At 37.9% G+C, this 17,906-nt stretch overlaps 1 protein-coding gene across 2 annotated transcripts in view; it reads right to left on the bottom strand.

Moving 5' to 3' along the window:
• Positions 1-17,906, bottom strand: part of PDE7B (phosphodiesterase 7B) — a 321,880-nt gene that overhangs the window by 212,985 nt on the left and 90,989 nt on the right. The window contains exon 2 of one of the 2 annotated variants that reach the window (XM_030316410.1): positions 4,752-4,812. In XM_030316410.1, coding sequence (XP_030172270.1) covers positions 4,752-4,812 — 61 coding nt within the window. Of the gene's footprint in view, positions 1-4,751; positions 4,834-17,906 lie in introns of those variants that run through there. The other variant, XM_030316409.1, reaches the window with a different exon arrangement.

Genomic DNA, 17,906 nt, shown 5'->3' with positions numbered 1-17,906 from the left:
CAAAGAAAACAAAAATGCTAATTTAAGAAGATATCTGCACCCCTGTTTATTAAAGCATTATTTACAATAGTCAGGATATGGAAGCAACCTAAATGTCCATTCACAGATAAATGGATAAGGAAGATACAGTATACATACACAATGGAATATTATGCAGCCACAAAAAAGAATGAAATTGTGCCATTTGCAACAACATGGATGGACCTACAGGATATTGCGCTGAAATCAGTCAGACTAAGACAAACGCCATATGATTTCACTCATATGTGGAATCTAAAAGACACAGCAAATGAAGAAGCAAACAAACAAAAAGCAGAATCAGACCTATAAATACAGAGAACAAACTGATCCTTGCCAGAGGCAGGGGGTGGAGGATGGACAAAATGGGTGAAGGGGCCTGGGAGATGAAGGCTTCAAGTTTCAGAATGAATGAGTCATAGGAATAAAAGGCGCAGTCTGGGGAATAGAGTCAATGATATCATAATAATGTTGTATGGTGACAGAGGGTAGCCACACTTGTGGAGAGTATAGCATAATGTATAGAGAAGTCGAATCACTGTGTTGAACACCCGAAGCTAATGTGACATTGTGTGTCAACTATACTCAAATAAAATAATTTAAAAAATTAGAACCACTCCCCTCACCCCAACCCCGCCCCCCAAACCCCCCAACAAATTAAAGCTTACTATTTAAGAGAATCTCACTCTAGGAATAAGGAGAAAGAAGCAGTTGTAAGAGGCATCGAGTCTGATGGGGAATGCTTTTTTGAAAGTTTTTTTCCCCAAGATTTATCATTTCACAGATTGAGGTTGGCAAGTGGACTAAGAAATGATTCAACATTGCTCACTTTATATAATTTTTTAAAATACTCTTGGTTCTTTGTGAATCAGTTTGATTCATTATATTTAAAAGGTCAAATCCTTTTAGTAACTCATCATCCTTCCTACATTACTCGTGCAATGAGAACTAATTTCTCCTCCACTTCTTTTTTCCTCTGGTATCAGTTCATTATACCTCATTAAGGTGCAAGTCTTGCTATATACCTTTTAATACAGTGATGTGCACTTCTGAGGTTAATCTGGGGTTGAAAGAAATCTCGTGGCTAAATTTTTAAAAAAGGAGGGAGATGGGGGAAGTACAAGTTTTAAACATATGCCCTAAGGATGAAGGAAAGAAGAAAGCAACATTTATTACAATTTGGTGCTTAACTCAATTGCCCACATTTGCCCTCTCTGAGAGAATTCTACGGAACGAATACTTAATACTCAGTGCAGCCAGCCCTGCAGGACATCTTTTTTTACCTTCATATGCAGCACGAACCATTCCTCTGAATCCAGAAATGATTTCCCCATAAGACCTATACATGATAGTAGTTTGCTTCCACTTAAAACTGCATTGAATTCGTGTTTCAGAGTAACTCAAGGTGAATTTTACACTGATGTCTCACTTAATGTAATAAGCCAGAAGCACGACTTTGGTGAGGATAATTTATTTATGGAAGTCGTGAGGTACACAGCTTAACACATATACTCAAAGTATCTTTCATAATGATCTGCAGACACACTACTGGAAGAGAAAGAACTATAAATGGTGTCCCTGGCTAGTGACCCTCTTCCAAATTCTGTCTCAACTGTGTGGAAACCAGATCACAGCTGGGAACTGGGCAGGCACCCCAAATCTGGCATGTGAGTGGGAAAAGAGGGGGGATTTTAAGGGTTAAAGTGAGCCCAACTTCACCATTTAAAGCTGTGGGATGTCTCAGGTTGGCCTCCCTTAGGGAACTCAGTTCTGCGGTGGCAAAAAGATGAGAGATGAAGGTTTGGAAATGCAGACTTTATATCTTTGGTTTCCTTGTCTAGATATTTTGCTTTATTCATAAAAACATTATACATTACTTGCAAAAATATAAACTATACTCATGATTGGCAATACTTAGAAAAGTTACTAGCCCCTTAAAATATCAAAGAATATCCTTTACTGTTGGAGGTATAATGCTTTCTCAAGAAATGCTTTAAGAAGCCATAAGGGCATGATCGCAGTTTCCTTTCAAAGGAAGCAACAAATACTTCAGATAATGGTAAAGAGGTGTTTTGCTGTTGTGTGAATACAGATGCCCTTTGCTGATGAAATATGATATGGTCTCAGTTACAGGAGTTACATGTTAATAACTTGATTTTCTCATTTTAAGGGAATAAACCATTTGATTTCACTTCTCCTCTTATTAACTTGTACAGTATTGCTGTGAAATGGCAGCCCATGGGCTTCAGGTGGACACCTGCTAATGGTGGGTTGATCCATGTGTATTGATATCCATAACAATTTTATTGTGGTATTCTCTTTCATCTAAGATTTCAAAGGACTGTGTAAATGTTTCAATTAAATTTTGTAGCAATCCTCTTAAACAGATAAGTAGGAAAAAGCCTAAGCCTTCTTAGATGTAAGCTCCTTGAAGGCACAATTTTCACTATGTGAATAAATCAAGGTCTCTAGACGTGGTATTATTTTTGACACCAAATAAATATTTACCATCTATTTTAAAGGTAAAATGCACCGTTGTTCTTCTTATTCCATCTTTATTTTTCCTGTGCCCTCAAAACTAACAAAAACTTCCATTCTTACAATTACTTTATATTATTTAGTTCCCTATCACTAAGAAAATAGAAATCTAATAAACTAATGAAATCTGCAAGCTTGATAATATACTGCTATTGCCAAGGACATTTATATTTTGAAAGAGAGGTCATGCCTTAATTTGCTTAGGATAAATGATCTAAGATGTTTGGATAGACTCCACCTCTCACATATTTAATAATTTAATTAATTCTAATTGTTATGACAGTAAAAGTAATATAGAACTGATTAATGTAAGTATATTTCTAATGTTTGAATGTTGTATAATGTGGCAGATTCACTGGGATACACTTCGTGGCCAGGAATGTCTTCTGTCAGCTCTATAAACCATTCCATATAATCCAGAAGAAATGGAAAGATAATTGGCCTTACTTTAAGTGAGAACAAGTCTGTAGGCAGTAGAAAACAGTCTATTGCTGTCCCTGTCGTAGCTATAAACTAAACAGGTAACTCACAGAGAAACCAGGACAAAGGAAAATTCAGGCAAAATAGATGATGTGCTCATGTGCTTAAAATCACTAGAAGTTAAAAAAATGATTAAAATTACTAGATTAGGTAGGAGCCATAATCATACAATATCTTAATGGTATTAAGGTACCTTATTTAACCATTTGCCTCAATTATTATTAACTATAAAATGAGGATAACACTGGCACAAACTTCATTTTATTATTGTGAAAATTAAATAAGTTAATTGATGAATAGATTTGGTGTGGTGATGAAATGTTTTCCCAAATCTAAGGTTGGGACATAATGGCTGGACAAAGGGATTTTTTTCTGCTTATCTATCTATCTATCTACCTACCTATCTATATCTATCAGCATTTTTGAGGCATTTTCATGCTTAAAGGATAGGAATACTGGATATTTGAAATGGTTGTATGGATGCTATGCTATGTTCATTGTTATGCACTATTCATTTGACAATGGATGAGTTACTTGATGGTTACCATCTTAATTAAAATGAAAACATACAGGAACTGCAACAGGTTTAAAACACTAGCACAAGAAAATGAGGATCATAAGACTAGGAAAATATGGTGTCTGTTTTTGTTTGTTGTTTTTTTTGTTTTTGTATTTTTGGCTTGTTTTTCAAGTCATGAGCAATCCTTGGTTATTATTACCTGATTATCTTGGATTATACATTACCAAGACCTTCCTATGCCTCTATCTTGCTGACTGCTTTTGAGTCATCTCACCAATAAGCTAGCTGCCAATATTTGAATTAGCCAGAGAAAATGGAAGAAGCTAAAATGAATACTTTTGTTCTTTGCTAATCAGTGTTGTTCAAAGTTGGAATGGACAGGGTAAAATTTTGGTGAAAGTCAAATTTAAGGATTATTTTTATTTATCTAAGCTACTGTTTTTTGTCCTATTTCAATAATTAACTGAAAGTGAATTGGACAGAGTTTAGTGATTGAAATAAGATCTAAACACTGTACCTAAAACTTTACATTTTAAAAATGTTCACGTCATGATTTGGACTATTTCTCACTTTGAGGTTAAGTGCATCACTTATATTCTCTGTACTAGTTTACTAACCTATAAAATGAAGAAAATAATATCCACTTCATTTCTTACTGGAATATTATATATTAAGAGTTTGTGAAAGGCATTGATGATACATCATCCTACAAGAACAAATTATTTTTCATTACAGTGTTGTAATTTTATTACAAATGCATTGTGGGTAACTGTAGATTAGTTCACATTTATAGTTCTCCCAGGCACTGTAAGAGCTTTGTGCTGTGATAGAAATTCTTCATAGTTTACTTACCTAACTTATCCTTTCCAGTTTAGGAATTGCAGTGTGATTCTTACTTTTTCATCACATTTGCGTGAATACAAAGCACCCAATTCTATGTTATGCTGATGAACCAAGAAAAATTCTGAAATGCTCAGATGCACGATTCCTGACTTACTGACAGTTAATAAAATAAAAACCTTTTTTTATCATCAAATATTCCAATATACATGTATTATACCTGTCTATAAACCCATAAAAAAGCCTATAAGCCTCTGCAATATGCAACAAGAGACAGTCAGCAAGGCAACAGAAGAACAGCAAGTCCATAGAACATCTACATACTTAATATATCTAAAACGAGAAGTCTTCTTACCTAGCATGCAAACACATTTGACATTCTGATCAGGGTTTTCAAACAAGATTTCACCACACCTCTGAAAGAGAAAGAAAGCCATAATTATTTTCAGATTTTATATCAGTGTTCCCAAGGTAATGTGTCTATGCAACCTGACATCAGCATAGCATTATTCTACTTCTCATGTTTTCCTTGGTTATCTGAGTCTAGGGACTTGTGTCATGAGTAGGGATTTTCCTGGTAGTAAAATACTTGAGATATTAAGTTGGGATGGATTGTTCCTTCATGCCTTATGCCTTTGCCTAGAGCTCATTTTGTGTGTTCCTCTGAGGAGTCATGGCCTGAGATGCATTCGGTGTCTAATGTTTTCTGTTTCAGTGGAAGATATGCAGTCTATTAGATCTAATAATTGGAGGTTAATCACTCTCAAAACTGGTCCTTCCTCAGATGGGAGTTATTCTAAACTACCCACTCTGCAATCAAACACACACATTGTTAAACACAAAACTAGGTGGCCTATACTTAACTCTCTGAACTTGAAAGAAACAAGTAAGGAAATGATGAAAAGGTGGCATTCATAATGCTCTTCCTGAACTCACAGACTCATGGAAATGGCAACTTTCTTACCTATATCTTATTTTGAACTTGCTTATTAAAATTTTTGTGCAAGGTAAACTCTGGAGACAACAATTAGCTCTTTAGGAATGGACTACACTTACGTGTATGACTGACAAATGGTTAGTACCTGAATATGTAAATAAATCCTCCAAAATCAATAAGAAAATTGCAAACAGTCCAACAGAAAAACAGATAAAGGAACTAGCAATGCATGGAAGAGGGGATCTAAATGGTCAGTAAACACACAGGATAAATTCAACCACATTAATAATCAAGAATGAGCAAATTAAAGATAAACTGAAGTCTATTTTGAATTCATCTGCATGGCAAAACATAAGAGTCTGGCAATAAAAACTGTTATTAAAAATGTAGAGAAAGGGGCACTTGTAAAATGATAAAATCACCTTGAAGAAAAATTTGCAAAATCTAGTCAAGTCAAAATGTACATATCCTATGACCTAGCAAGTTATCTTCTAAACTGACAACTGGAGAAATTTACACAAATAGCTTTAATGTTCAGCTACAAAACAGATAAATCTATTATTCACCACTGGAATACTACACAGTAGTTCAGATGAATGAATTAGAGTTATGTATACTTTAAAAACATATATTATGTATGTAACATGTACATGTAAATATATAATAATCAATTATATAACAATAATGTTCAAATCATGTGAAATATATAGTGTTCAAATCATACAAATACATATAATTTTCAAATCATGTAAAATATATAAAACTGTCTCCATTTTATATGAAGTTGAAGATAACCTAAAAATAGTACACATTATTTGTTGATATATTAATTTACAGAAAAAGCATAAAAACAGGCGATGAATAATGAACATCAAACTCAGGGTTGGGGGAAGATATGCAGAGGATATACATTCTTCATTCATAATTGTGAAAGGCAGGTTGAGAGGGAAAAGGACAACTAAATTACATACATTCAAACCAATCCATTTTCTGGGATGACCTACATCATGCACAGAGAGATGGACATTTGGCTCAGGGCCATGAAAAGGAAGCAAGCTGTTCCAGTGAATCAAGAGAATGGACTGCAGAGAGGACAGGTTGGTTGTTCGTGAAGGTGGTTAAGAGGTCAAGGAATACTAGATGGAAAGTCTGTATCGTGAGCTTTTTTTCCTGGTTACTCTGCTGACCTACATAACATGTGATATTTATCATGCTATTTAATCTCTTCATGCTTCATTTCTTTGTAAGTAACATGGGGATGCTAATATATGCCACAAAGTCATATGCGAGAGCAAATGTGAGGATTAACAACCCGTGGCATCTGACCCAACTGTCTTTCCTGTTTTGCTTGTGTTTTGGCAAAGGTTGAACCCATTCAAATTGCTAGGATCCATTTCCGCATTACCTGCTTTTTTTAAAGTGGTGTTTTTATGACCTGAAAGAATTAATAGTTGTTTTTAAATGAAAGATCAGAGGTTTCGAAAATATTTTCAACTTCTTGGCAAAACAAAGTGTTAAGAAGCTCTATTAATCCATATTCTGAGTCCTACAAGGAATGAATTCTGGAGTGCTCCCTTACCCTTTGTCAGTGGCAAAGCCCACACATGTGCTGGGATACAACTTTCCTTCTTTCATTGCAGGGGATGGAAGCAGATGGTAGGTGGAGGTTGCATGATTTCCCATGGCTACCCTAACCCAAGGCTAAGCTTACATATATGGCCCTTTCAGAGGCAGATGGGTGTGGGTGTGGGTGTGGGTAAGGGTGGTGCCATGGGTCTTGTTCTTTTTCCTAGACATAAATAAATCCAGAAGTTTCTGCAACTCCTGGAGCATGCATTCCTTAGCAGTCATGGCCTGCCTGGGTTCACTGACCACACAAGCTAATGACCAAGCATCAAGGGCAGGTGCGGTGGCCCTTCTGATGATGATGAAGCAGTCCTCTTCCTTCTGTCTTCATCTCCCTGGCCATCTGGGAAATGGCTGAGGCACCTCTGACTAGTTCTTTAACTGCTCTGCTTTGTAAAATTACCTGATGATGGTAACAGATTTTAAAGCATGCCCAGAAGGGAATCTGTTGTTCTCAGAACTTGAAAGAAACCAGATTCTTTCCAGTGCTTTTCCTCATTGATGCCAGTGTTTAAAGGGCCTTGGCTGCCAGGCTCATGCTTGCTGTGAAACCTAGGGCAATGACCCAGTTTAAGAGATTAATTGGGCTAAGCCACGGGGTCCGAGTCTCAGAAAACTGCAGGATCTTCCATGCGGGAAGGTCTCATGCCCTCTTGGGTTCTCAGGTGCTGCAGCTGTCTTTCCTCATGGCTCTACCTGGTCATGCATGCTGGGACTTCTCATCCCAGCTCACTGCTGCTGGATGATCCTGACTTTGACCTGGTTCTGATCACCAGGCTTCTGCCTCCTTCTCAAGATCCCATCTCTCCATAGGATCTCCAGTTTTGTTTTGTTTTTGTGCCTCATATACTAATTTCAACTCTCCTTGTTTGTGTCCTTCTCTCCCAGTTAATACTGACCCAAATAATAGGGCATAATTATTGAAATCCCTCGCCAAGGGGCTGGACCCTCCTGGCATACGATCTTCTACAGCACATAGGATACGCTGCACGTGAACTCATGTATGTAATGCCTGTTAACCTCATAGATATGAAGAATCAAACCACTTTCATTGTTAGTGCTCCTAACATGCCTCACTATGTAATCCTGGTGTCTTATACGTACAAGACACTTAAGATTTGTGGACTAGCTAACATTGATTTAGCCCATACTATGAGCTAAGCATTGTTTTAAGTGCTGTACATCTACCATCTCATACTTTCATTATACTCTTTTAAAAGAGTAGAAAATCGAGGCACAGAGAGTGCCACTCACTGTAGAGGACTCCTCTCCAGTGACAGAATGAAAGCTGACAGCTTACCCAATGCTTGACTAGCATACGCAGATTCTTAAATATTGGCTATTGTTTATCTACTCACTGCCCGGGTCAAATAGACTATGTCTGCTTACATCCCCTCCTCTCGCTCATTAGCCACTGACTATTTGCCTGAGTTGCAACCTATTAGAGCATAGGTTTTGTATTAGACTAATCTAAGTTCAAATCCTATTTCTGCATTCACTTACCAACTATACTATCATGGACAATTTATTTAGTTTTGTCAAACTTCCTTTCTCATTTGTAAAAAAAAGTCAAGCTTATCTATATCATAGTATCATCATAAGTTTAGTTTTAATTCATTGTGAACAAGAATGTACCAATTTAAATTTCTGTGGATGAGACCATAATACAAAAATACAAATTAATAAATCTAACTTATTCCATAAAGTATATTTGAATTCTCATATTATTATTTGGGATTAAAAATAAAGAAATAATTCTAATTTAAAAAGTCAGAATACTTCATAATTTGGTTGCTAATTCCTACATATTAAAATTTTTCTATGTTAAATCTAAAATTTACCTTTTAGTCAGGAAGAAAAAGATGATGTTATATATTAACATATAAATATAATATATAAATACATAAAATGCCACATCTATCTTAGTAGTTTTAATTAAAAATATTTAATTTCCATTAGTTAGATCACATGTTTCAGCAAAATGTGAAATAAAATATATTTCTTTTAAGTGAACTATATTTTTTCATTACTTCCACCTTAAAATTAGTTATGAAAAACTGCTATGAGGTGTAATTTTTAAAAATCACACTAAAGTATTCAGCACACCTCTTTTTCTTAAGGGAAAATTATATCTGAAATTAAAATATTTAAATATGAATCATAGTAACTATTGTACTCAAAAGAAATTTAAAAAAAATTAAATAAAAAACATTAACTTTAGTGAAAAATTCATACATTGTTCAACTGGAAGCACTTCTAACATTCTTAAATCAGTTAATATTTTTCCTGCTTCAAATAAAATTGTGTGCTCTTTTTATTTTTCTGAATATTTCCAATCACTTGAATATCTTAGTCTCTCAGTGGGCCTCCAGCAATTAATCTTTTTAGGGCAGGTGTCTTAATATCTTTGGATGGGAGGAAACATTAGTAAACAAAACACAAAACAGAAATCCTCATTGGTTGGTGGTTTGGCCCACTGCCAGCTGAGTCAATAACTGTTTTCTGTAAGTAGGTAATGTTAAATGCTATCAGCAAATAATTAATAGGCTGTGATTCTTTGATTATTTTCTTCCCATAGTTATAGGTTTTTTTTTTTTTTTTTAAAGCAGAAAGGCATTTATACATGAAACTAGGTGCTTATAAACGCATTGGGGGAGCAGGCTATAGGCTGGGCACCTAGAAATGAGTCTCAAAAATGCAGAATTGGCTTATGAGGGGAGCTGATGGTGGGCCACATTGGAAATGTGGAGACGCAAGAGGCAACACTGGAATTGTTAACTTCAAGACCACACCACCATGGCAATGATCCAAAGATTAGAAAGCTATTGGCATGATTGCCTTTTGATACCCACGGAGCCAGTGACGGAATGCTGGAAGCTACTGTAGAAATGCAGAAAGACCCAACATGCCCAAGTCTGTGCTTGATAGACCTTTAAAACAAACACAACAAAAAGAGCCTGTGGTATATAACTAGATCTATTTTGGAAAAAAAAAAAAAAGTGATCAAAACTGAGTTTCCTGAGCTGAAGTGCTAACCATGGTTGCTTTTTGATGGAAAACGAAGCACATCTCATTTGTGCCAGGAGCGACGGAATCAACCTGCAGCAGGCAAGGCCCCAGCACAGCCTGCCTTCACCCCCCCCCTCACCCCCACCTCCACTCTCACGCCATTTCCAAGTTCTTGGATTCTGCAAGTTTCCCATTCAGGAATTAATTTCTCTAGTGAGGTTTTTAGTAAACAAGGCAAATGCCCGTATGTTGATGCCTCTGTTTTATTTGTTCGCCCCTGAACCTCAAAGTGTCTTGCATGATGACACTCCCGATGTTAATTAAATGAAAGAATGAATATTTCTTTACTGAAATTCCGGGGCACAGGCTTGAAATTTGAGATTATCAGGGGTAGCGTGAAAAGAGAATGTTTTCTGGACGTTTATGTATACACACCAGTAAGTGCTGCCATTAGCTGCAGCCACATGATGTGGAACTGCGCGCAGTGATGAAGGGGAAACTTGACATCGAGAAGACATCTCATAATATCTGGGTCACTTCCATCTCACATTTTCCCCCAACAATAAACAGAATGTTACTAATAAAAACCAGACCCCAGAAGATAGGCCTGGAGAGAAAATGGTTTAGGTCTTTAGATCATAAAAAAGATAGCTTTGTTAAGAAACTGAACTCCCCAAAGTCTAACAAGGGTCTAGAAGCTTGAAACTCCACTGTCTACCAAATGAGTTAATGAGTGAATGAATGAATGAAGAAACACTCAAAATTATTTATTGAGTGCCTAGTCTGTGCAGGTACCGTACTGTAAGTGTGAATACAAAATCATATGAGTCTTAGGAACTTCAAATGTCCTCCAGAAGTTTATTGCTTAGTCTGAAGTCAGAACATAGGAGACTATGGGCAACCTCAGTGGTGGGCCCCCAGTGCTGTCTGGGGCTATCACAGAATGCTTCCAGAAAGAGATAGCCACAAGTCTGATAGGAAGGAGTTGGCTGACAAAGGACAGGGCAGAGGTAGGTGCCAGTGCGAAGCCCTGAATCCCTGTTGGGACCCTTCAAGTAGCTGCTCAGGAGGAGACCAAATTGTGGTACATCAGGATAGAGGGCTTAATCAAAGTGGTAGTCACAGGTGAGATGAAAGATAAGTATGGGCCAACAGTGATTAAAAGAATTCTGGGCCCAGTTAGAGAGGCCTGACTGAATTTTGAAGAGCCAGGATGCCTAATAAATTCTTTTCGCATTGTAATAGATAATTACAATTTGGTGATCCCAGATATCTCTAACCAATAGTATTGGCTATAATCTTTTGTTCATTTCCAGCTCCAAGAGGGTATACCAAGCCGGTGGTGTTCCTTATTCTTTTTCCTTAAATTATTACACAGAATGGCTATAGCCAAAAGAGCAGTCCCTAACCACTCAGTTGAAATCTCATGTGAGGCTGACTTCTGCTACTGCTAAAGCCATTAGCACCTACTGTTGAGCACATCACAATTTCTCCAGCCCTCAGAGGGTGCATTTCCAGGGTCTCCTACTTTACAGTGGCTAGAGTCCCATCTCCCGTGTGGGTGGCATAGCCAGGCCTTAATCTCTAAACACTGTGGCAGCCCTTGGTTCTTTGGTGCCAGAGGACGGCAGATTTGGAACTGGAGCTGATTTCAGCTCAAGCTCATGTTTTCCTTTCTAAGTTTTTCCAGTGAAAGAGCAGATTTCCATCCCGTTTCAGGCTGTTAAAACGTCAGACTAATAAGTTTTCAACAATCTGTCAGTGCAGATCTCCAGCAACAACCTGGCACTGTCTTCGAATTGGGGCCTCATCGTCCAACCCAACCTCAGCCAGTCAAAATAGGAGACACACTAGCAAAAGGAAAAAAAGATAATCACCTCGAGCTGAGTAGAAACTCTTAACAAATCCATTGTTGCCAACAGTCAACAGCAAATCTGTGGGCTATATTACCTGAGGTGACCCTTCAGGCAGGGCCATCCCTCATAAACCTCTAATTAGCTATGGTTAGAAGTGACTTGAAAGATATTAATGCTATTTCTATTGGAAAATGAGCCTACCAAGCTTTTAACAGCTTTGTTTTCTTCTCCAGTCAAAGAACAAAATGTTAGCTCAATGGCGTATGCTTTCTATTAGAGAAGTGCCAGCAGCAGTAACGTCCAGAGAGTCTCTCAACATTTTATTACATACCCCTATTTTTAAATGTTTAAAAACTACTCATTATGAACAAAAACTTGGAAAACCTGGTTTTAGCCCAAGAGTAATTTTGTTGTTGTTGTTATTAAGCAAACATCCAGAATGCAGAACTGTGTTTTCTGCACAGAAGGCATTTGAGCCATGGACAGTAGAGGGCACTAGAAAGGCTATATATCTAATGTGTAGTGGGACACCCGTATGGAGATCCTGGGGTCAGTTGATGCACAGGTTCAGAATTGCTGTGTATTATGTTGTGCTTTTCAGTATATGCAGGCTTTCTCCATGCACTTTTATTCTTGACTTCCATTGCACATATTGGAATGCACACTGAATATCACAGTTTTCATTGTGTAAAACAATGGCTATAGCTTTTGATCAAGCACAATTGTAGCAGAATCCGTACCTGTGGAACCCAATGGCATGCAGAATGTAACTGGGGTATCTCTTTAATGCACCCAGTTATAGCAACAGAGTGGGCATCATAGTCCAAGGTACTCTGGGAATCATTTTGATATGGGCTCTGAGAATTGTCCTATATCAGACACAAAAACGTATACCACAGATCTTGATAAAGATAGCAAAAATTATGTCAGAATTTTCCCATACAATTTCCTATTTTATTTATCTCCTCAGAGCCCTAAGCATTGATTGTCTCTCAGAAAGACACTTCTGTGAAAGCATAAATACTTAACTTTTATAAAGTGAGTGTCTATAGTGGAAAGAAGTTAGACTATCTGGATTCAAATCCCAATTTATCCCTCTCTAGCTGTGTGATCTTGGACATAGTATTACTTACCTTTTTGAACTTCCTTGTAGAGGAGAGGTAGTAACAATGCTCACTCCTTTACTGAAATAATTAATGTAATTTGTGTGAAAGCATCTTGTGTACTCTGAAACCCATAATGGGGCCTGCTGTGAATGCTGTTTTGTAGAAGGAAGGAGGTGGAAAGTGGAGAGGGCCATTTGGTGAGACTATGTACCGATACAAAACACAGTTCTACTGTGTGAGTCAGGGGATTTTGTGAGGAGAGAGATTTTGCTCCTGCCAAATTCCTGAGCACTAGTCCCTCAGAGGGTAACCTGCAAAGCCAGAGTAGTCTAGAGACCAGAGGTTGGCAGGGCAGGATTGGGGTGGTAGGCCCAGGCTGGGGAGAGCAATGGCCTTTGAGAAAGTATTAAATGAGAGAGGAAGCAGAGGTGAGGTGTGAGGTGAGGAAGCACCTCGTGTGAGACGTAGATCTGAAGAAATGCAGGAAAAGGAAGAGGGACTATTTGAGGATCTATAGCTTGGGCGGGGCAGTTCCAGTACCAAGAAGACACATCTCTAATCTGGGAGGGATCTGGGATACCACTGTGGCCAACAAAGTCACTTTATAGATGTAGCAAACAAACAAGTACAGTGAAGCTTAGGTGACTTTCCATTTCAAGGTCTTTGATGATCAGACTATGAGCTCTTGAGTTCAAAACAAGACCCCAATACCAAATGCATCACCCTCGGCAAGTTATTCAACAATTCTTTGCCTCCGTTTCCTCACATGTCAAATGAAGATATCACTACTGCCTATACCATGGGCCTAGAATAGTGGCCGGAAGAAGTAAGAACCCAATAAATTATTACTTTCAAGGATATACAATTATTTGGAAGCAGAGAAGCCACGAAAACCATAGCTTTTTCAACTGCCCTCCAGTATTATTCCATGTTATCTCCTTAATTTGGACTTTGAGCCATTGACCTGGGTAGCCTCAAGGTGCCTGAAGCACACATAAAGGGACACAAACCTGTAGCACCTGTGAGATGGGAGTGGTCAACAAGTATTTGTTTAATGAATGAATGGGAAATCAGAGGGCAAAGAGCAGATTGAAAACTGGACTAATCCTTACTAGACAATTAACTCTAGTTGCTACAAGGGAAGGATTTCAAGATCTAAAGTCTCACTTTTGTTGAATATTTCCTTTAAAATATTCATTCATTCAGCAAAACTTCACTGAACTCTTTCCAATGCAGCAAAAGTAATTATCTGTATTTAGCTGCTTATGGCTGCATTTACTTATTAAATTCAGTGGAACCTATCTCAATTTTGATTATATTATTCTCAAATAATACTTGTGTGTTTAAAGTCCTAATTAAAGACAACCAAGCAGACTTTTTGTATAGTGGACATGTTGACTTTAGAAAGTTTCTATAGACCATTCGGTGCCCAGAGACTGACTATGCTTGATGCGCTCTTCTCCTTGGCATTGAGGAGGCGGGAGGAATCCAAATGGGTTTGGGAAAGAGGTTTCTCATACACTGGCCACATCCTGATGGGTGTGGAAGAGTTTGTGAATAATGTATTCTGATTGGATAGGGGAGAGAGGAACTAATATCGAACAAGTCCTCAGTGGGAGTTGAAGGCACAAGATAAGCTAGAAGGGTGTTTGTTCTGAGTAGTAAAAGACAGGTGCAAAAGCCTAAAGGTGACTGAGGAAATGAAGGAAGTTAGGAATGGCTAGAAGGGGTTGGGGTTCAGATAATCAGGTGAACTGGCAAATGAGGGACACTAGGCTGGGGAATTTGTCAGGGGCCAGAGCACGCATGGCCCTGTGGGACTCCATTTAGTGATTGGACACGTGCTTGGGTAGGCCATGAATCTGAACAAAGTCACTGCAGGTCACAGGCCATCTGTTCAAGGCAATAGAGAAATCCCAAAGTGTTTAGAAAGCTTTTGTAATGGGAATACGGTACAGCAGTCACGTTTGCCGACTGGTGTTGCTCTTCACCACCCTTGGCAGTATCTTTAAGTGGGAAAAGTATTCTGCCGTGTGAGTCGTCACCTTATACTTGAGTGTTTAATAATATTATCTTTGGTATCCCTACTACTCAGAGTTTTGACAATCAATGAAGGTAAGGAGTACAACCAGAACTGCACTTTTTCTGACTCTCCAGTATTACTGCACACAGGATATTCACAAGTAGATAGATTTCTTCAGATTTGCTGTCATCCGTATGGCCTTTACAAAGGGTAGATCATGGAAATAAGAAGGTGGCTTGCCGAATTTCCAAGTCTGGCACGAACAGATTACAAACAGCAAGGTCTTTTAAACCATGCACAGGGTGAAGACTGAGAACAGAGTGAAAGGGTGATTAGCAGACAAGTCCATGGATCCCAGAAGATGATGGAAGTAGGGTCCTTCAACCAACTCCTTCCCTAACACTGGAGATGGAATCTCCTCCTAGAAACTACTGGAAAAGCATGCTGTACTTCAAGAAAATCATTCCTTTATCCACCATCACCTTTAGAGTGAAAATCGAACCAGAGCAGGACTCCACTATTCTTGCACTTCAGGCTGACGTAACATGCAGCCTGTCCCTCTGCTGCTCCTAGAAGACTGACACTGTGAGCACTTGGAACAACCACCTTTTGTCTGATGTGTGTATTGCCAACAATACCTACTCACAATTGCTAAACTCCAGCCATCTGGGTGAACTGTCCAAGCTTTAGACATTGGTTTTCTTCATTTACCCTGCAATTTCCAAGCTACTTTATATGACCCCATAGACAGCAAAAGCTTCATAGATAATATCAGCAATACCTCAAAATCATTGTACAGACATCACGATTTGGAGATTCATGCAACCTCATCCAGCTGGTAACTGAATGAATATTTATACAGGACAAAGGAATACTTATAATGTGCTCCTTGCAGCTCAGTGCAGTAATGCTCCTGTACATAAACCAACAATTAAATGTAATCCTATACACTTATAGTTTTAAAAGAAATTCAAACCAGTCCTTGGAATTAAGTAACCCCAGTGCTAGAGAAAATGACTTCCAGAACATCAAGCCTAACATGCAAACACAGGGCCTCTGAGCCACAAAGGAACAAACACTTTTCCACAGGGATAAGGGCTCGTTGTATAACTACTTGTGAGGTCAAAGATCCAGATGTTCCCCCAGATGATCAAAAAACGATTACTGGTCAAATTGCAATGACCATCTCCGTATGGACAGCTCTGAGACATGGATTTGGCCTTGGAAAGGAGATCTCTGTAAGTTCTACTGGCAATCCATGGCAACCCCAAGTTAGAGCTGGAAAATCCAATATCTTGGAGAAATAATTGACAGGTCTTATAAGCTACAAATGAAAATGAAAATCCATGAAAATCGTGCATATTTAGCTAATTGTTGTATTCTGCTTTGTTATAGCTTACTAAACCTTACAATATACTTTGATAAGAGCAGTATTAAAAAGTCACATCCTCTTGGATCTCTTTCCGTGAAGGTAGAGACTTTTGTCTAGTTCACTGTTCTTCCCCAGAACCTAGATCATTTGTCACATCGTAGGGTGTCAATGAATATTGCTTAAAACAAAGAACAAACAAATGATTTGGGGCAAAATATACCCAATCCATTCATTACTATGTGGCAGTCAAGTCAAGCATCTGTGAGATGGTGAAAATTCAAATTAGAAGAATAAAGTGAGCAAAATTGTACATGAAATTTAAATAAACTCAAATTGCAAGTTTTGATGCCATTACACCATTAAGAAATTGGCATCTGGGATGTGCAGTGAACCTACTATAAATGCTTTAAGTGGAGTCCCACCCAGAGGCAAAGATTTCTCTAAGTCTTATATTTTTGAGCCGTAGTTTTCCCTGAAAAGCAAAAACCATAAACACTAGTTTTTCAACCAGCAACTCTTTAAAACAAACAAAATTTGTTCTTAAATCTTCTTGGTCAGAGTCCATATCAGGAAATAGAAGTAATATCTATATTCCATCTCATTAGTGTCTGTTTGGAGGGTTAAACCAGTGAAGTGTTTCAAGTGTCTGATGAGAAAAATTGTATAAAGGTCACTTGGGGATTACTTACGGTAGTAGGTACTGTGTTGTTGATGTTTTACAATACTCATTCTAATCACTTTATTGCCTCAAGACCCTCTTCAGCCTTCTTACAATGATCCTTGATTTGAGATTTCATTCTTATTACTGTCAATAAACTCAAGGAATCCTGAAGATCATGCTTCATTAGCTTCTCAGTAAATCTGCCTGTTATCTGACATTACAATATGACATATATTCATCTATTAATAATGCTCATTAAGTAACTAATGCTCAGAGAATGAAGAGGTTTTTGCCTATATTGAATCTTTTTAACCTAATGACATAAAACTCTTTTCTCTGTGTATTTTTAGCAAAGAAAGAAATTGAACACAAGTGCAATAATGCTTATAGACTCATTGTATTAATTTACTAGCCTTAAATTTCGAAAACCTAGGCTAGACAGGGGCTGTGCCTTAGCTTTGAATCCTAGGATCAAGCAGAATGTTTGGCATAAAGCAAATGCCTAATAAATGCTTTTGTGCATGGCTGAATGAGGAAAATATAACATACCAAGGAATCTGGTCATCATTAAACAAATTCTACTCAACTCAAACATGTCAATACAAGCCTTTCTGGATATCATTGTTAGGTATGAAAAGTGTGCCATATCCACACACATACACAAACACATGCTTAACTTTGCTTAGTGTGCTGTAGTTTGGTGGTTAAGAGTCCAGGCTTTTGTCTGGAATCTCATAGCAGCAACTTTGAATCCCACCTCCACCATTTCCTAGCACTTTGACCTTGGGAATTGGCTTATTCTTTCTCTCAAAGCCTGTATTCTCACCTGAAGAACTGAGACCACACAGAGGTGTTAAGAGATTAAATGTGATTAGCACATGTGAGATTCTTAGTGCGGTGCCCAGTACATAGGAAGTGGA

This window comes from Lynx canadensis, chromosome B2 (genome assembly GCF_007474595.2).
Source record: "Lynx canadensis isolate LIC74 chromosome B2, mLynCan4.pri.v2, whole genome shotgun sequence".
Lineage (NCBI taxonomy): Eukaryota > Metazoa > Chordata > Mammalia > Carnivora > Felidae > Lynx > Lynx canadensis.
This window is presented reverse-complemented; position numbering and strand designations above follow the sequence as displayed.